Here is a 20,972-nt window from a genome sequence, read left to right as displayed (position 1 = left end):
CTTGACAACAGCAAGCAATGGGGAAAGGATTCCCTGTTTAATAAATGGTGTTGGGAAAACTGGCTAGCCATATGCAGAAAGCAGAAACTGGACCCCTTCCTGACACCTTACAATAAAATTAACTCCAGATGGATTAAAGACTTAAACATAAGACCTAACACCATAAAAACCATAGAAGAAAATCTAGGCAAAACCATTCAGGACATAGGCCTAGGCAAAGACTTCATGACCAAAACACCAAAAGCATTGGCAACAAAAGCCAAAATAGACAAATGGGACCTAATCAAACTCCACAGCTTCTGCATGGCAAAAGAAACAGTCATTAGAGTGAATCGGCAACCAACAGAATGGGAAAAAATTTTTGCAGTTTACCTATCTGACATAGGGCTGATATCCAGAATTTACAAAGAACTAAAACAGATTTACAAGAAAAAAACAAACAAGCCCATTCAAAAGTGGGTAAAGTATATGAACAGACACTTTACAAAAGAAGACATACATGAGGCCAACAAACATATGAAAAAATGCTCATCATCACTGGTCATTAGAGAAATGCAAATCAAAACTACATTGAGATACCATCTCACACCAGTTAGAATGGTGATCATTAAAAAATCTGGAGACAACAGATGCTGGAGAGGATGGGAGAAATAGGAACACTTTTACACTGTTGGTGGGAGTGTAAATTAGTTCAACCATTGTGGAAGACAGTGTGGCGATTCCTCAAGGACCTAGAAATAGAAATTCTATTTGACCCAGCAATCCCATTACTGGGTATATATCCAAAGGATTATAAATCGTTCTACTATAAGGACACATGCACACGAATGTTCATTGCAGCACAGTTTACAATAGCAAAGACCTGGAACCAACCCAAATGCCCATTGATGATAGACCGGACAGGGAAAATGTGGCACATATACACCATGGAATATTATGCAGCCATCAAAAACGATGAGTTCATGTCCTTTGTAGGGACATGGATGAACCTGGAAACCATCATTCTCAGCAAACTGACACAAGAACACAAAATCAAACACCTCACTCATAGGCGGGTGTTGAACAATGTTCTCACTCATAGGCGGGTGTTGAACAATGAGAACACATGGACACAGGGAAGGAAGCACTACACACTGGGGTCTGTTGGGGGGAAATAGGGGAGGGACAGTGGGGGGTGGGGAGGTGGGGAGAGAGAGCATGGAGAGAAATGCCAGATATGGGTGAAGGGGAGGAAGGCAGAAAATCACACTGCCATGTGTGTACCTATGCAACAATTTTGCATGTTCTTCACATGTACCCCAAAACCTAAAATACAATTAAAAAAAAAGAAAGAAAGTTGAGTTCTGATGTAAGGATTTCTGTTTTTTTCTGGAATCCCAGAAAATTCAGAGTAGAATTATTATAGAGTTGGGCATTTGCCCAGCAAATCTCCTGGAAGTACGACGGGGCAAGGGAATTGAGAATGCTGGCAAGAAACAGGCTGGGCACAAATAAAGATGAAGGTGGGGGTCCTGATGAGAGGAGAAGAGGGTGCTGCGGACTGGTGATTCAGTGTGGTTTAAGATCAGATTTACAAGGAGTAACTTGAGTAAGAAAGTTGGAAAATAAGCACCAATTATCAGAAAGGGAAATCTCTAAATTCATGATTTCAGAGAAGGAACAACTCTGGTTGAGGGTAAGATTTGGGATATGGCTAAGAGTGCGTACCTGCAGTGAGGTTGATGTGAAGGTTCCTGGAGACGAGGACACTAAAGGAAGTGGGATAATGGAGTTCTTGGGATGGAGAGGAACCAAAGTCTCTAAGATGGCTGCTTCCATGAGGAGAAAAGTAAATGAGGAAAACACCTCTTCCCCATCCTAGGGGTCCCTGGCATCTTCCTAGTCATCCTCATGTAACATCCCACCACCTGTCTCCCTCAGGACCATGCCCTGTGGGAGCTACTGCCCCCGCCCTGGAAGCCGTTCCCCTCTGCCTCTGTGCTCCCACCATGGCAAGGCTCATTGCTGAGAAAGTCCTAGCTCCCACTTTCCACATGGTGAGGAAACTGGTTCTAGTCAAGATCTGGACCACTGAAGTAAAAACATGATGGAAATGAGGGACCAAAATCACCTTTCCCAAGCAAGGAAGGAGACCAAACCTTCAGTAACATTCCAGCTGACATAATCTTTGTTTTAAAGGACAAGCCACATGGTATTCTTAAGAGAAATGGCTCTGATGTCATCTATCCTGCCAGGATCAGCCTTTGGGAGGCTCTGTGTGGCTGCACAGTGAACAGCCCACTCTGGACGGCAAGACCATACCCATTGTATTCAAGGAAGTCATCAGGCCTGGCATGCAGTGAAAAGCCCCTGGAGAAGACCTCTCCATCCCCAAAGTGCCCAAGAAATGTGGAGACTTTGTTGTTGAGTTTGAAGTGATCTTCCCCTAATGGATTGCCCAGATGTCAAGAACTGTACTTAAGCAGGTTCTTTCAATATAGCTACCTGCATTCCCCAAGGACTGACCAGCGAGCTCTCCAGAATTCAAGGATTTCCAAACTGTTCTACCAGTTGTGGACCATGAAAGGACACGTGGGCCCAGGAAAGGCTTTCATATTGCTGAATGTTCTCCATAGAATATATTACAATCTTTCAAAGTCACGCACTAGAGGGGGGAAAACAAAGCTCCCGCTCTGGCTGCCAGGGCTTGTTGGGGTGGAGGGTGACACAAGGTGAGGAAAGATATGCTCCAGCTGTCTTCCCCTTGACCATGGAAAGCACTTTTCTGTAGCAATCCTGGGATCCAGGGTTGGTCTCTATGGGATCAACGGCAGGAATATTGTATATGGTTGCAGTAGAGTGGTTTTGGTGGACTGGCCTTGGATTCTTATCATCATCCTTCACGTTAATTTTGTGGGAGAATGCATTCCTCTTCAAACAATGGACTTAGAAATGGCTTTTGTCAATTAGGGATTGGTTAAAATTGCACGCTGGCCTCTGAATACCTCAGAAAATAGACTGCTATCAGCAGGTGTTTTTATCGCTATGTTTCTATGAGGTTCTAAGAGTTGAGACGGGAGATGGATTGTCAGCAATGATCCTTGCTAAATGAGCACTTTGTGTTTATAATTGAGATATTTTAACGTTTAAAAAATAATATGTCATCTTATAGAGCTAATTTATGTTCACTGAACAATTCAGAAAGTTAAAAGAATACAAAATAAAACTTCTGTATTCTCACTAACTGGAAATAACTATTATTAATATCTCAGCATTATGTTTTACTCTGGTTACACATCCCCCTTTGCCTCTTTCCCAACTTGGAGTTGTGTATCCAGTTTTATTATCTCCTTTAATCATTTAATAAAATGTGAGCACTGTGAAGTCCTGTTAAGACGAGTAAGCAACAATGAAGAAGGGGTCCCATGTGGGCGAGAACAATTGTTCTGAGACAGCTAACCACAAACAACCACTGGAACAACTACCTCACTCTGCATATAGCCCCACAGCATGACCTCGTTCTCTATGTACCCCCTCCAGGACAACCCTATAAAACTTTCCTCCAGCTCCTGGCTCTTTGCAGACAGCCCCTTCTTTGCTGTGCTGCTCATTGCACCCTTGCAATGTATCTTCATACTTTCTCTAATAAACCTGCCTTTCTTTACCTACAACTTCTTGGTAAATTCCTTTTCCACCTGCAACGCCAGCCCCAGCCAGTCACAGCAGTGACAAGCACTTCTCTGGGCCATCAAAAATTTCTTTTTTAAAAAATGATTGTAGCAAAGTCTTCTGCTGTTCAGTTTTTTGTTTTGTTTTGTTTTGTTTTTTGAGATAGAGTCTCACTCTGTCACCCAGGCTGGGGTGCAATGGTGTGATCTTGGCTCACGGTAACCTCCGCCTTTTGGGCTCAAGTGATTCCCATGCCTCAGCCTCCCAAAGAGTTAGAATTACAGGCATGCATCACCATGCTCAGCTAATGTTTGTATTTTTAGTAGAGATGGGATTTTACCATGTTGGCCAGGCTGGTCTTGAATTCCTGGCCTCAAGTGATCCACCCACCTCAGCCTCCCAAAGTGCTGGGATTACAGACATAAGCTTCTATGCCTAGTCTATTTCCTTTTTTCTGGGTATGCAATAGACTATGTTTCCAGGCCTCCTCTTGCAGTTGGGGGGAGCCAAAAAAAAAAAAAAACCGAGAATGAATGTAATGAGTGTAATGAATGTAATGAGAGGCAGGCGTGTCTCCTCTATGTTATCTGTTCTCCCTTCATATAGCTGGATGCAGATGATGACAAGGCCCGGGGAGATTTCAAGGTCACAAGAATGGAAGAAACCTAAAATGTAAATAATCATGTGTTGAACAAGATGGGGAAACGCGTAAGAATACACATCTAATATGTCTGATCTACTACATATTTTGGATCTGTTTGTTATAGCCATTTTGCCTACCCTAACTGTTTTTCATTCTATGGGCATATCATAATTTCTAAGAGGAAATGTTTCTTATTAAGCTGTAGTAGGTTGTTAAAAATGGCCCCCAATGAGTGAATCACATCTCCCTGTGTCTATGTCTTTTTGTAGTATTCTTGACTGCTTTTCCCAACAAGAGTGGGGATCTATTTCCTCATTCCTGGAGTCTAGGCTGCCCTTATGAATTTTTGGCTAGAAGAATGTGATGAAAGTAGCATTTGAGGACTTCTGAGCCCAGATCCTAAGGGGCCTTGTAGCATCTGCTTTTGCTCAGGGTGGACCCCAGCTACTATGTAAAGAAGCCCAGATTATCCTATTTGTAGAGAGTCTGTGTAGAGACATAGGTCCTAGAGGATGAGATACTGTGTGGAGAGAGAAGCCACATGGAGGAGAACTGAGGCCCTACACATATGTGTGAGCCCAGATAAAGCCATGGGAATAAAGATCCAGGCATCTCAGTTCACCCTCAGCCATTTGAGCCATCCCAGGAGGAATGCTGGACTTGTAAGTGAAGCCATCTAGGAGTCTCTCGATCCAGTCATGCCAGCCAGCCAACACCACCATGTGGAGGAGAGACAAGCCACCCCGCAGAGCCCTGCCCACATTCCTGACCCACAGCACTGTAAGCATTCACATAGTTATTTTAAGGCACTAAGTTATTGATGGTTAGCCAGCAACAGATATCTGAAACATGGATATTGTAGGGGACAAAAGGCAGTATCTTTTCCTCACCAATTGCAAGGTTTATGACTGACCCCCACCACCCCATAACAAAAGATAGATTAACAGAGGAAACACATAAAATTTATATTTTAACAAAGTTTTGCATGACATGGAACCCTTCAGAAATGATGACCCAAAGACCTACGGGAAACTATGTATTTTTATGGTAAAGCTGATGAAAGAAGTAGATAGTTGTGGAGAAACATGATTGGACAAAGGAGAGTATGACATAATGGTAATAAACAGGAGTTGGGGGAGAACTTAGCAAGGTCTGTTTGTTCAGATTCTTCTGTATGTCTTCCTTTATCTCCTCTAGATATAGAGCAGAACACCTGTCTTGTGATGTCTTATGGACTACTTTCAGGGGCGGTAGGTCAGATAATTCTTTTATGGCTGGCTCTCATGCAGAAAGGCACGAGAATATGAAAGAATGATCTTGCTTCTGTGGTTTTCTCAATTTCTAAGGTCCCACACTTTGAACCCCAACAATATTTATATGTGCTTATACTTTTATTACTGTAAATGACAGCGATAAACATCCTTGTCCTGAATTTCCTGTCCATCAAGAGACTCTACATTGTTGAACTTGGCTAAGTCTGGAAACTAAGTAAGAAGTCATGTCTCTCTAGTTTGGAGCTTAAATCAAGTTCCTGGTTCCTGTTATATAGATGAAGTAATATTTTCATAGGGTGCAATCTATTTAATTCCTATAGACAGTGCAATTAGCCTCCACTAAAGTTCCTTGCTAGTCAAAACAATCTGGTTACCATTTTATTCCTAATGTTCATTATAGTAAATGCATCAAACTGTCTCTTCTAATTAATCATTGCCAATTGGCCTTTTTCATTCTGGGATCCCATTGAAATCAAGAAGCCAATTTCAATGAAGGTATCTTCTACCATCACTTTGACCTACAGAACACATCCATTGCAGAACTTTGTAAAGAAACTGATAGACCCTCATTAATGTATTTCTCAATGCCTTAGTGGAGGGCGTGACCTCGGAGCTCTCTCAGAACACACAGTCATGCTGGGGTGGACGTGCAGACCACAGATTATACATCTATTCCAACATTCCAATTTTCCTAAGTCTTTGGATATGTCCTTTTACATTAATCCAGGAAAATTCTGGCATCGTAACCTCATTGAATATAGGTTATGGCTGGATTCAAGTTTCAATCATCTAAGAAAACTGTTAGATACACTTCTAGCTGCAAGACTCTCTAGTAACTGATATCATGACTCATATTGATACATTTGGTCTAGTCCAGTGCTTTATATTCCACCCTCTATGGTCTAATAACCTTAAAATCCAACACTACTTCAGTTTCTGTCACTAATGCAATATTTTGGAATTATTTTGAAGTCTAAACTACTTCTTTCCATTTCAGACTTTGTACTTGTCCCCCGAAGCAGACTGAGGTCTGACTTTAGTTATAGCTCTAGAAGTGATGAGAAGTGGTTTTGGTGAGTCTTGAGGTTATTATAGGGTCTTCATACAAGTCTCCTCAGACACAGGAAGACAGACTGCTCCAAGATTCTCAGCTTTTCCCAAGTTCAACTAGTTTCAAGGCTCAGAGTCCTTCTTCCTACCAATCAATGCTCTAACTTTCACATATGAGATCTGTGAATCTATGAATTCAATTTAGGTTGCAATTTTGCAACCCACGCAACTGAATTTTGGGTCAAGTTCAGCTATGAAACTATAAGAAATAACTGATTATTTTAGGGCCACCATAGATGCTCCCTGAATCTCTGTGACTTGAGCTGCATTAAATACCTAAGCATGTCACTTTCTATAGGCTTTCCAGTGCACTCAGAAGCATCACTGTTACTATAACAGTCATGGAGTCAATGGGCTTCAAAGTGCACTTCCTCACAGCCAGCCTCAGGTGACTACGTATGATGCTGCAGCACACCAAGGATTTCTGATACCCAATTTCCCCATCACTCCTGTGTTCAAAGCTAAGGACATGGCCAAACCAACCACAGAATTCCATTTAGAGGGGCTGTTTCCTGGGATCACTTTTGGTTCCAAATATCATACCAGTCAGAGTCCATTAGTAAAACAGAATAATACAGTGTTATACATTTCATCAGAAAGATTTCTTTCTTTGAGATGGAGTTTTGCTCTTGTTGCCCAGGCTGGAGTGCAATGGCACAATCTTGGCTCACTGCAACCTCTGCCTTCCGGGTTCAAGGATTCTCCTGCCCCAGCATCCCAAGTAGCTGAGATTACAAGTATGCACCACCATGCCTGGCTGATTTTTTGCATTTTTAGTAGAGCTGGGGTTTTACCATGTGGGTCAGTCTGGTCTGGAACTCCTAGCCTCAAGTGATCCACCCACCTCAGCCTCCCAAAGTATTGGGATTACTGTGCCTGGCCACCAGAAATAATATAAGGAGTATAAGGAATTGGTTAAATGAATGTTTAAGAACTAAGATGCAAAGATGTAACTAAAAGCACTTACAATCCCTGGAACTGGAGAAACCAGGTAAAAAAATTTGGGTTTATCAGAATTTAGGTTTTTTAGAGGAAAGGACTTAAGAATTGGGACCCAGATCTCTGAGGACAGAACACCATCCTGGTGCTGCTAGTACCTTTGAGGGTAGGTCAGGGTGTGTGTCAAAAAGAGTCAGGGACTGGAACCAACTGCCGTTACCTGGAGTGAAGACAGTGTTGGGCAACACTGCCAGGGACAATGGAGCAGAGAAGTACCTTCTCTCCTGTTCTTGCCTTCAACCTCCCTCTAGTGGCCCATATTGATATATCTACCAGCTAGCAAAGTAGTTTGCAGAGTCTCAGTCCCAGCATCACAGAGCAAACATAGAAACATGGGATTAGAGCTGAAAGGCCATAGATGAATAAGCCAAAAGGCATATGTCTCTAAATATATTGTGCATGCACACACACAAACATCTTGGTACACAGTAATCTGGCATTAAAAATAAATTTTTTCACCAGGCAAGGTGGCTCATGCCTGTAATCCCAGCACTTTGGGAGGCCGAGGTGGGCTGATCCCCTGAGGTAAGGATTTGGGGACCAGCCTGTCCAAAATGGCAAAACCCCATCCCTACTAAAAACACAAAAATTAGCCAGGTGTGGTGGGTGCCTGTAATTCCAACTACTGGGAAGACTGAGGCAGGAGAATTGCTTGAACTCAGGAAGTGGAGTTTGCAGTGAGTTGAGATAGCGTCACTGCACTCCAGCCTGGGTGACAGAGTGAGACTCCATCTCAAATAAATAAATAAATAAATAAATAAATAAATTTTTTTCTCATTACAACAGTAATACTTCTTTTTTCTTAAATATAAAATTAAAACAACTCATAGAAGAAGAAAAAAATCTATCCTTTATAACCTTCATTTAGATCCTTCCAGACCTTTTCCTCAATGTGTGGCTATGTATTTTTTTCAAGGAATGACATACAATTTTCTGAACTGCTTAAAAAAATCTTAATGTATCATCAATAATTTCTCACATGAATACATGTTTATTTACAACAGTGGGTTTCAAACTGTTCTAGAAGTATCCCAGGCAAGTACCTCATGAAACAGCCCCTCAAAATGGCCTTAATGGGAGGGCCCTGCATTCTGCCATACATCCTTAACCACTGCAATCCCACTTTTATATATTTGTTTTACATATTTGGTTTCTGTATATGATTTTCTGGGGAATAAAACATTCCACTGTCAAAGTATTAGAAAGTAATCAAATTATTGTGAGGATATCATGTCACTTTCCTTTTTCATGATTACAACAAAGGATAACTTTGTAGCTACACTTTAGTGCAAAGCCCTAACAACACCAGACACCACGCTTTTTACTCTTTGTCTATTTGGTAGAACCTAAAAATTATTTTAATTTGTATTTCATGAATTACAAATGATATGGAAAAGGTTTTACATTTAATGGTCATTTGTGTCTTTGACAGCCTTCCTTTGCAGTCTAGAGATTTTTTTTACAGTATGGCCCTAAAACCTTACATTGTAATGTATATAGCCTGTGTTTATTCCATGTCCCCTGGCTTAAGGAAGCTCAGATTTCAACATCCATTGCTCATCCAGAACACCATCTCCCTGCCCTCCTCCACTCTTGGTAATGATCTCAAATCTTCCTTCACTGAGAACACAGAAGCTATCTATCACTCCATCCCAAATAGATCCATATCTATAGCTATTTTTATTTTTCTTCCTGGCTCAGAGAACAAAAGTTTTTGACGTTTAAGTCAACCCCTTTACTTTAGCACTTGATTCCATTCCTGCTTGTCTCTTCTGGTTCCTAGTATGGTGTCTGGCAAAAACTAATGCTCAGAAACTTTGTTGAATGAGTAATGGGTCTTTCTCCAACAATTCTCTCCTATTTTTTTTTTTTACATCCAGCTTCTTTCATACTTCAAATTCTTCCCTTTAGCCTATATATATGTTTTATCAAGTTGTTTTCCATCTGTGATGGTCAGTTTTATGTGTCAACTTGGCTAGGCTGTACCCAGTTATTCAATCAAATATTAACTTAGGTGTTGCTGTGAAGGTATTCTGTAGATGTGATGAATGTCTACAATCAGTTGACTTTATGTAAAGGAAATTATTCTGGGTAAGGTGGGTGAGCCTGATCCAATCAGTTGAAAGGCCTAAAGAATAGAACTTAGGTTTCCCTGAAGGTGTGAAGAAAGAAGAAATTCTGCTGGTGGACTTGAGCTTCAGCTACTGCCTGAGAGTTTCCAGCCTTATGAATTTCAGGCTTTCCTATCTGACCCCTACAATGGCATAAGTCAATTTCTTTCTGTAAATCCTTTTATATAGCCTACTGTTTCTGTTTGGCTGGTGGAATCCTGACTGGTACACTATCCTTAAAATCAGAACAAAACAAAATACTCTACTTGATCCTGCATCTCTCTGTCACCAATAAACTCCATTTTCACTTCTATCCAACTACAAAAAATATTGTCCTATATTCACTGTCTTTACTTCATCCCTTTGCAATCATTTTTGAGCTATAGCCCAATTTATACATCTGGTGAATTGCACATTTTCTCATGGATAGCCATGGGCAATCTCAAACTCAGCATATCAAAAGTTATCGTAGCACCCCTGCCACCTTACCTGAATCTATTCTTCTTCTGAATGTCATATTTTGTCATATTTCAAACTTAAGTGGAAGTCATTTGTATTAATACATTATCACATTATTATAAAGAACTACCTGAGATTGAATAATTTATAAATAAGTTTGACTCACAGTTCTGCAGGCTGTACAGGAAGCATGACTGGGGAAGCCTCAGGAAACTTACAAACATGGCAGAAGGTGAAGGGGAAGCAGGAACATCTTACCTGGCCAAAGAAGAAGAAAGAGAGAGAACAAAGGAAGAGTTACTATACATTTCTAAACAACCAGCTGTCATGAGAACTCACTATTATGAGAATAACAAGGGGGACTTCTGCCCCCACTATCCAATTGCATCCCACCAGGCCCCTTTTCCAACATTGGGGGTGATAATTCTGACGGAATGTGTTCTCTTTCTGGGTCCACAAGGGGGCGTAGTTTTAAGGGCAAGAACTTCCCAGTGCCATGCCCACCTCCCATCTCTCTCCATCCGTGAATTTAACTATTTATGTTTAAATTTCAGGGGACTGGGAAGAAACTAAGAGTCAATCACCCCAGCGGAAGTTCTAAGGAACTCCTTTCCTTGGCCAGGGGACTTAGAAAAGGTGGGGGTTCCTCCCAGGTTAAAAGTCCCCTTCTTCCACACACCTTTGGACTCCATGTTTGGGTCCCCTTCCATGAACACTCCCTTCATGGAAGCCATCTTTCTCTCTCCTGGATTTCCCCTCTGGAGTCCCATTCCACACTCTCTTGTGGAAGCCTGTCTTCCCCTCCTAAACTCCATCTCTCTCTATTCCCTTCTCAGTGTGGAAGCTGCTTTCCTCTCCTGGATTCCATCTTTCTGGATTCTCTGAGTGTGAGAGTTAGCTGTTTCTTTCTCTCTCCTTCTTCTTTTTCTTTCTCTACCTAAATAAAATCACTTTCTGCACTTTTGAGTCTGGCATTTACTTTTAAGAGCGCACTGCGCCATGGTCTCCTCACCCATTCTTGGTGAGTGTTAGACCAAGAACCTGGAGAACGTCCTCTCAGGGGAACTGAGGGCACCCCTGAACCCCTGAACTCCAATTCGACATGAGATTTGGGTAGGCACACAGACCCAAACCATATAATCATTTTAGACACGTAAATATGTAAATACACGCTGAGCATCCTTAATCTGAAAATCCAAAATCTGAAGTGCTCCAAAGTGCCAAACTTTTTGAGTACTGACATGATACAAGTTACCCTGAACACATTATTTTTCACCATATTAACAGTATATCATATTTTCTTTTTTACTATTAAGCATGTATGTGTGAATAAGCAGAAGAAAATGATTGCTTAACAGTAGCATATAAATTCAGAGTCAGGAATGATGTTGACACCAAACAACCACAGATTGTCCACATGGGTGACTGAGATGTACACAAACTTTGTTTTATGTAGCAAATTGTTAAAAATATTACATAAAATTTCTTCAGGCCATGTGTTTAAGGTGTATATCAAACATAAATAAATTTGCTGTTTATACTTGGGTCCCATACCCAAGATATCTCATGTGTATTTGCAATTATCCCAAAATCTAAAAAAAATGGGAAATTTGAAACAATTTTGGTCCCAAGCATTTCAGATAAGGGATACTCTCAATCCATGCTAGACATCTAAATAAGTCATACTGTAAATAAGTCATACTGTCTATATTCAGTAGAAATGCTTGAAGGTTTGGCCTCTATCATTTCTGGCCTTAGCTTTTGTAATAGAACAGATGGGTCTGTTCCAACCTCTTCCCTCCCAAATCTGTTCTCTAGAGTGCTCTTCTTCTGAGACAAGGTGACAAAAATTGCCCTGCCTAAGACTCAGCGAGTGACTCCTTTATCACCTATAGTGAGGGCACGTCAACCTACCATCACAAAGACCTTTTAAAAACAGCCCTACTCAGAACTAATAAGAATTTCTAAAATGGGACCTGAAAATCTCTATTTATTTATTTATTTTTTTGAGATGGAGTTTCGCTCTTGCAGTCCAGGCTGGAGTGCAGTGGCACCATCTTGGCTCACTGCAGTCTCCGCTTTCCAGGTTCAAGCGATTCTCCTGCCTCAGCCTTGAGCAGCTGGGATTACAGGCACCTGCCATCACGCCTGGCTAATTTTTGTATTTTTAGTAGAGATGGGGTTTTGCCATGCTGGTCAAGCTGGTCTCGAATCCCTGACCTCATGATCCGCCCACCTTGGCCTTCGAAAGTGCTGAGATTTCAGGTGTGAGCCACCACATCCGGCTGAAAATCTCTATTTTTAAAAGCTATCCAGGCAATTTTGATAATCAGCCAGGTTTCTGAACTACTGGTCTTTAGGTAAAAATCCAAATTCTTCCCATGACCTGACACCAGTACTCCCAGCTCTATCTTCCCATGACCTGACACCAGTACTCCCAGCTCTATCCGTCAGCACAAATCATGTCCCAGCAGTACTATCTCAGGACTAATGATTCTTCAAACCCATGCTGCTTAAAACTTCTCTGTAGTAATATTCTTCTTCCCTTAACTGCCTGGGGAGTTCCTACACATCCTTCAAAAGACTCTATTCAAGCATCATCCAACCTCTTACATAGCCAGCAAATATTTATTGAGGCCCTACTACATGCCAGGCTCTGAACTAAGCATTGAGATAGTAGTTCTATCTTCAGTAGGTTCATATGCCATTGGAGAAATAGACATGAAAGTAAACAAAGAAATACAATACAATGAGGTAAATTCTGTGAGAAAGGTTGTAGTAGGCTGAATAACGATTCCCCCACCTCCCACCCAAAGATGTTCACATCCTAATTTCCATAATCTGTAAATATGTTATCTTGCACTGAGAAGGAATTTTGTAGATATATAACCAGGTGCTTGAGACTTCAGCACTCCCGCATTTTTTTTTTTTTTGTGACTGAAATAAGGAAAATTTTGATCAGGCCCTTGCTTGCTTGTACATGTTAACCATTCACTTTTTGCCCGGTATTCCTTGTTCTCATAACGTAATTATAAACTGCCGATGTACTGTTTCTTTGTCAAGCAGGAGGAGATAACTTCGGGGTCATAAGAATAGTTTGGAGAAGGTAGGAATTCCTTGAAGGACACTGCAACCAGCTGCTATGTACATATGGCTGCACAAGGTGTTATCTGAAACTGAAGAAATGCAGACTTTTCCCCTGGATTCCTTGAAACTCCCTCTCCCTTACTCTCTAGCTGCATAAAAACTCCCTGCTTCTTTTTTGTTACTGTGGATTTGAGAGCTCTTGCTCTCTTGCCTTCTCACTTTGGCCAAATCGAATACATATTTCTCTATATCCAAGCACCAGTATCTCAGTATTTGACAGCTGAAGGGAGGCAGGCAGGAGGGTGAGAGAGAGCGAAAGAAGAGGAGACTGAAAGGTATCATGCTGACTATGAAGGTGGAGAATAGTGAAACGAGCCAAGGAATGAAGGCAGCCTCTAGAAGCTGGAAAAGGAGTGGAAATGAATTATTCCCTAGAGACTCCAGAAGGAACCAGCCCTGCCAAATTCAGTCCAATGAAACTGATTTTGGGTTTCTGACCTCCAGAAATGTAAAATAGCTTCTACTTATTTCAAGCCATTAAGTTTGTGGTAATTTGTTACAGCAGCCATAGAAAACTAATACATAGGCCAACACAGGGCAGTGTGGTAATACATTAAAGAGGCCTCTATGTCAAGTCATGGAGTGAGTGAGGATGGGGTGTTCAGGAAGAATTACTCAAAATATGACCCCAGAGCTGAAGAAAGGAGACTGTGTTTTGGAGGATGTGCAGGTAGAGTAAGTAGTATGTGTAAAGGCGCACAGAAGGAGCCTGGAAAGTGTTCCAATAAAGTAAGACTGCTTGCATTAAATAGTAGTAAAAACATCAACAATATCAATTATGGTAAATGTTTATTGTTTGTGTGCCAGGAGTGCCTTGGCATTTTACAAGTCTGTGAGATTGATACTATTATTATCATCTTCATTTTACCCACAGGGATACTAAAGTCTGGAGGAGGAGGTAAGTAACTTTCCTGAGCTCAACAAGCTAGTAAGCAGCAAAGCTAGAACTGGATGGAACCTTGGCAAGTCTGTTTCCAAAACTCACTCTAATGTTTTTCTAATACGTTACTGTGGGAGTCCTAAGCACTTAAGTAAAGGGACACTAATACGGCTGAGGATAAGTGAATTATTAGAAAGATATTAAGGAAGTAAGGATCCGTAGAGCTTGGAGTATGATCTTGTCTTGGAGACTGACAAAAGTGGGAATGACAGGTGACTTCCAAGTTTCTCTTATGTGACGTAGGTTTTTCCGTGGTTCAGGACATAAAGGAGCCTTCCTTTACTACTCAAAGCAAATCACTCCTTCTTCGTTACAAATTCCACACCTTGCATAAACCTCTTTAGTTCATTTCTTCCTTTTCTCCCTAATGTCTGAGGCAGAATTGGGGGTGAAAGCACCAACTCAATTCTGGGCCTCATTTTCCATATTTGTAAAATGCTTAGAAGTATTTAATAGTTCCAAACTTGGTTGTGCTTCCGAATGCCCTGTGCAAAGTTTAAACAAAATGCATTTTCCTCACCCCATTCTCAGAGAGTCTGATTGCTTAGTATCAGGATGGGGCTTTTGTTCCCCCAAAACACCCCCCCGTGATTCTACGCCGCCATATGTTGGGAACCAATGCACAGATGACTGTCTAGATCCTTCCCAGTCCCACCATTCAGTGCCCTCCAGCGCCCCCACGCGTTTACTCGGTGAAGGCCGCCCCCAGCCCAGCTCCTGGCCCCGCCCGAATCCCACCCCCTGCTCCCTTCCCGCCCGAATCCCACCCCCTGCTCCCTTCCCGCCCGGACCCATCGCCCCTCCTCCGATCGTTCTACGTGCTCTCGCGTAGCTCCGCCTTTTCTAAGTCTCCTGCCTCGCAAGATGGCTGCGATGCAGCTGGGCTCGGAGTCGTGGAACCGCGTGAGGATTCCTAAGGCGGGGAGCCGCAGCGCAGTGATGGTGGAGAACCCCAGCGCGAACCTTCGTGAGTGAGGCCCCGGGCGAGGACTGGGGATGTTTTCGGAGGAGGCCGCCCGGCCGGGCCGGCGCACGTGGGGTGGGGGCGGGCCCGGGACTTCCCGGGCCCCGGAGACGCTGGGAAGGGGCGCGGGGGGACACACAGGGGTCGCGCGGTCCCTGCATTTTGCTGGGGGAGCTCGTAGGGCCTCTGGCTTTGCAATCCTTCATGGAACCAGCTGTGCTAATGCAGGGCTTGGCTGGAGAGGTGAAGAACCAAGGTTCAGCCGTGAGCGGAGGGGGCGGAGAGAGGTGGACTCAGCTAGTGCCGGGGAACAGTGCTGCCCGGGAACCCTTGCTCGCTCGGGCTTCGGGGAGTCTTGTTTACCCTTCCGTGCATTTCCCCTTTCCGTCCTTTTCCTGCCCCCTGCCCCCGAGGAGCGGTGGATGTCACCTAAGCAGCGGGACACTATCTGCTTCTCTGTAAAATGGAGCCAGTCGTCCTATCCCTCACTTGGGCGTTGGGAATACCTAATGATGTAATTTAGGAGCGAGTGCTCTGTAAACGACAGCGTTTTACACCTAAATGGATGGTATTGTTAGGGTGTAGAGCACATAGTAGGTAGGACCCTGGCGCAGGAGCCAGATTCTTTGGGTTTGAATACTAGCTCTACCCTTTGCTGGAGTTTGAGGGAATTACTGAACCTTTCTGTGCCTCATTGATCTCGCTTTCAAATGGAGGTAAAAATACCTTCCTTATAGGGCTGTTTCGGGGGATTAAAGAGTTGATATTATGAAGAAAACATTTGGAACACGGCCTGGCATAGTAAATGGGCACTCAAATGGTAGCTCTTATGAATGTTAACTACTTAGATCCGGGGCCCAAGGGAGAGAATAGTCATGGGTTCTTTGTTTGTTTCTGGTTGGGCCAGTAAAGCCCCTTCCTCATCCCTCTTTTCCCTAGAGACAAACTAAAAACCATGGCTTCAGGCTGCAAAAAGCCCAAAACTAAACAGAACAACAACAAAATAAGGCGGGTTGGACAAGCTTGGCTTAGATCATCACATCCTCTTTCCCATCTATCCATCCTACTCACTTTACACATAATCCCATCTATCACATTATCTCATTTAACCTTCCTACACACTTTACAGATTAATCTTCCCTTTTTCTCTATTCTTTAACAATTCCTGTCAGGCATGGGAAATCACCAACTCACTACCCATCCCCGAGGCAGCCCATTCTGTCTTCAGATAGTTGTTGGGACAGGAAGAAAATTCTTGTTAGGTAGCAACCAGCCTTTACTTCCCCCTAGAATGCTAGTGCTACCCTTAGAGCCATAAATAGCACATGAACTACATCTTAGACTTTATGGACTGCTACAGATTTTCAGACTAGGTAGCATCTGCTGAGCACCTGGTGTTCAGTCAGTCGTTCATCAAATATGATTTCCAGTTACTATGGTGGTTTTTCTTTTCCGAATATGTTTGTGTCTCTCTTAAAGTGATATCCAAACACAGAACCCTTGATTTTGAAGACTGAATTTATCTATTCTGTCTTGCTTTCAGGCATAGCAACATGGGGAGTTAGAGAAGTATTACCCATGTTGTGACTTGTGCCCCACCTTCAAGGTGGGGGCGTAAGGGTACACTTGAGGCGTAAGTGTACACCGAATGACTGACACACAGTATTCATATGAAAGATTATTAAACCATGATAAAATGCAATGTGAAGATATAGATTCCTATTTACCAGATGTTATCTTAATGATTTCCTGGACTTTATAACATCTGTTACCATTTTCCAACTTTTCTTAGGCTTAGAATCCTTATGTTCTTATAGTTGAGACTGATTACATTAGTTTTTGATTCCTTCAAAACAAGTAAGGAAAGATGCTTCTTTCAGTGTGTTTTTGATATAATATACTTAATCTAAAAATACATACTAAATCTTATTAAATAAATGTCTCTGCTTCAGACCTTTGGATTGCAGGTTTAATTAAAGAATGCCATCTCGTCACAGAATCACTGAAGAGCCGAGCCTTAGATGCAGAAACAGATGTGTTATGTACACTCCTTTACAGCAATCACAACAGAATGGGCCACCACAAATCCCATTTGGCCCTCAAACAGGTGAGGAAGCCCTGTAGTTGAGACCCAACCTGTTCATTTGAAGATGTAGATCACACTGCCACTTACTATTTTGCTATTTATGGGACTCTTAGTAAATTATTTGTGATATATAGGTCTATAGCCCACAGTTACATGGGGTCTTTTTTTTTTTCCGGAAAGCATTTCAAAAAGTAATTTTTGTTAGAAAAGAAGTATGTTTAGATTAAGTCTTTCCCAGTCTTGTTTCTAATGGGTAACTAAGTGTTGTCTTCATTATATACTATCTGTAACAACAGTGCCTTTGCCCAGCTCAAAGATAAATGATTTGAGCAATACAAAGTGTTGGACATTAAGAAACAGTTCCCTGAGCATAATCAAAGTGCTAAAATTATAAAAAGAACAAATTTGTTTACTTATTATGGGGTACATAATCTAATTGGTGGTATGTTAGAGTAATTGGGTATATAGCAAGTTGTGGTGTAAACTGGTTTCATGTAACGTCTGGAATTTAAGACAAAATTGGGCCCTCTAGCTCGGGCTACAGCATAAGAGTAGAGCCTCTTAAGCTGGCTTCCTTATATGCTCATTCATTCATTCACTTAATTCTGCAAGTACTTTTTAGAAGGTCAGAGGGCTATCCATTGTGTGACAGGGCCACCTTGCAAGTGTTTTTGAACTTTCTGTGTACCAGGCACTGCGTAGTGCTGTGTATACAGGAATGAAAAAGATGTATTCTCTAATCTTAAGATGCGTGCCTTCTCGTTAGTTTTCGACCCCTAGTACTTAAAGTGAAAAGGATGAAGATTTTATCAAAGAAAGATCTGGTCTTTCCCTAAATTTTCTATTCTATGGTGGCTTTTATTTTTTTCGGAGTCTTTTTAATCCAAATTAAGCTTGCTGACCCTCAAAATGAATGTATTTCTGCTTCTAACTTCTAGTTGTAAATAATCACCCAGTCATAAACATTTGGTGTTCTCTAGTCTCTGTCTTTTATGTAGCTCTCCCATCCAGGCAGTCCATAAAGCAAAACTTCCTCTGCTTTTGGTCACCTCTTCAGTTCTGGCTGCCATTTTCCCTTCTTAGACCTTGTCAACTTTTAGTTGTCAACTTTTAGTTGTTCTTAGTATCATAACTGGTGTTTCCTCCTTCAGCTTTTCCTAAGCTCTGGCATATTCGAAATATGAAAACCAGGTTAATCATCTGAAAACACAACTTTGATTTTTAGTGGTTCTCCAGTGTGTCCTGAGTAAAGACCAAACTTCTTAGCTTGGCTTACGAGATCTGTGATCTGGCCTCTTCAGTCTTCTTAGCTCAGGCTTGTCTCTCACGTTCAGGTGTGTTTATTCCCGCTAACCTGAACTCTTAATGCACCTACATGCTCACTGTTTGTTCCTCCTGAGTCTGCTCACCTGGTTCTGTATGTTTAGAATGCCCAGCCTCTCCATGTCTGCCTGTTAAAGGCCTTCCTATCCTCTAAGTCCCATTTTAAGCCTTCCTGGCAGTGATAGTCTATGTTATAGTAATCTCATTTTAAGTCGTGTTTTCCTGATTATTACTGAAGTTGAATTCTTTTTTTTTTTTTTTTTTTTTAATTCTTGGCTATTTGGGCCTCCTCTTTGTACTTCTCTTATAGCATTTAACACAGTCTGTGTTGTGGTAAAGTTATTTGTGTATATATTTTATATTGTATGTAATCCCTTAGGTGGGAAACACGTTTCATGCTTATGTTGCTGCTGCAGCTGCTATTACCACATCTACTACTGTCTTATAACTGCTTAACATTTCACAGTTTACAGAGAACTTTCATGTAAGTAAACGTTCCCCTAAATGAAACACAGAAAACAGTCTTGATTCCTGTTCTGTGGAGAACATGTAGGGCATGCTGGGAGATAAAATGGTGTTAGAAACTTCCCTATCTCTAGTTGCTAAAAATCTAGTAGTAACAATAGGAAGACATGTAAAATATTAACTAAATGCTAAAATAAGAAACAGACCCTATTTAAAATTGCAATTCTCTCAGCACTCCCTTTTTGCCTTATTTTTCTCCATAGAACTTAACACCACCTACCATCGATTGACTGCCTTTCTCTCCCAGCTATAATGTAAGCTCTACAAGGGCAATATATTTTGTCCTTTTTGTTTGCCACTGTGATCCAGTTCTTACAACAGCGTTCAGTAGGCACTCAATAGCATTTTAAATTTTCTTTTAAAAAAGTAAGAGCCATGCATTGTACAAAATGCTGTAGGAATTCTGTAGTCCTCAGGAATACCACACAAAGGGCAGCATGAGACTGCATCTAGACAGATACAAAAATACGGGTGGGCAATGGCAACAAGAGTATCTTCCTAGAGCTGCAAATATACTTTTAGAAATTGAACCAAGGTTATGGATTCTGTTTTAATAGTGCTTTTCAGAACAATGGAGGGAACAATCCTTAAATTCTTTAGGGTCACCTCCTATCTTTCGGTTTTCAAGTCTGGACACCATCCTTTGAGGGAGGTATTGACAAAGCAAGATGGTAAAGCACTTGGAAAATACAGTAAGTGAACTATGGTTCCAAAGGAAACAAGGGGAAAAACTCAAGAAAGAGAAGTGAGGAAGAGGGAAGATGCAGAGGAACATAAGAACAAGCTTCATATACTCAAGGAATATATTTGTTCAGTGTTTAAAGCCAATCATTTTCCTTATCTCTGTGGTACTTTATATAGACTGTTGAGATTTAGTAGTTAATAATGTGCTATCTTGTTTGCGTAGTTTCACTATTAAAAATCATGTTGCCTCAGCAAAATTATAATCTTGAGAATAATCTATACTCATTTTGGTCCCTTTTACAACATCAAGCTCATTGTGGCATATGCTAATTTCTGAGGAGTCACCTGATTTAAAAAATTTGTTTGGCTGGATAAATTCCAAATTTGTAACCAGAAACAATTGCCTGCATTTTGGATTTCTCTACCCTGAAAAAAAATAAGGTAGTCTATGGTATTTAGCATATTTCCATACTTTGAAAATCTAGAACTCTTCTCTTTCCTGGTCATAATCAGTGACCATGTCTGCATTACATACACATGAATTTGAGCTGCTCTTCTTCTTTCAGGTTGAGCAATGTTTAAAACGTTTGAAAAACATGAATTTGGCAGGTTCAATTCAAGACCTGTTTGAGTTGTTTTTTCCCAGGTAAGTGGTCCAGTTGCTTTGTGATGTGGTGGGCTGGGAACTCGATGTCTTGTGATCTCCCTTTGATTTGTCTACGCTTGGTGTTGGAATATAATCATTATACCTCAGCTGTATAAATTTTAACATGGGACACTTGGCGTTTGTGGTAATCTTCTGACATTGGTGTATGGGGAGTGACAAGTGTGAACTCTGGGTCATGATAGATTGTATTAAAACATCAGTGGGCTGTTATTGCATATAACTACTTGAAATTGACCTTAAAGCAAGTCTTCACTTGAAAACTGTTATAGAAATGTTTTATATTTAAAAAAGTAATGGGAGCTTCACATGTATGTGAAGGGTCGCCCCGTGAGGGCATGGAAGCTCTATGCCCCTTCTGCCATACCTTGCCCTATGCATCTCTTTATTTGAAT

At 41.5% G+C, this 20,972-nt stretch overlaps 2 protein-coding genes across 3 annotated transcripts in view; one reads left to right on the top strand and one right to left on the bottom strand.

The window, feature by feature from the left end:
* BOC (BOC cell adhesion associated, oncogene regulated) overlaps positions 1 to 10,495 on the bottom strand; it is a 248,985-nt gene extending 238,490 nt beyond the window's left edge. Inside the window, exon 1 of the mRNA XM_021668841.2 lies at positions 10,411 to 10,495. The gene's annotated coding sequence lies outside the window, so the exon portion shown is untranslated. The remainder of the gene's footprint in view (positions 1 to 10,410) is intronic.
* Positions 10,496 to 15,171: 4,676 nt separating this feature from the next.
* The window catches only part of NEPRO (nucleolus and neural progenitor protein), a 17,218-nt gene continuing 11,417 nt past the window's right edge, over positions 15,172 to 20,972 (top strand). For both annotated transcript variants that reach the window (XM_012464006.3, XM_064374609.1), the window contains exons 1-3: positions 15,172 to 15,298; positions 17,248 to 17,402; positions 20,480 to 20,559. In XM_012464006.3, the coding sequence (XP_012319429.2) occupies positions 15,196 to 15,298; positions 17,248 to 17,402; positions 20,480 to 20,559 (338 nt within the window). In that variant the 5' untranslated portion in view covers positions 15,172 to 15,195. The remainder of the gene's footprint in view (positions 15,299 to 17,247; positions 17,403 to 20,479; positions 20,560 to 20,972) is intronic.

This window comes from Aotus nancymaae, unplaced genomic scaffold (assembly GCF_030222135.1).
Source record: "Aotus nancymaae isolate 86718 unplaced genomic scaffold, 86718_ANA_hifiasm-v0.15.2.pri h1tg000011l, whole genome shotgun sequence".
NCBI classification, from domain to species: Eukaryota; Metazoa; Chordata; class Mammalia; order Primates; family Aotidae; genus Aotus; species Aotus nancymaae.
Note: the sequence above shows the minus strand (reverse complement) of the source record. Positions and strands in the feature narration are given on the sequence as shown.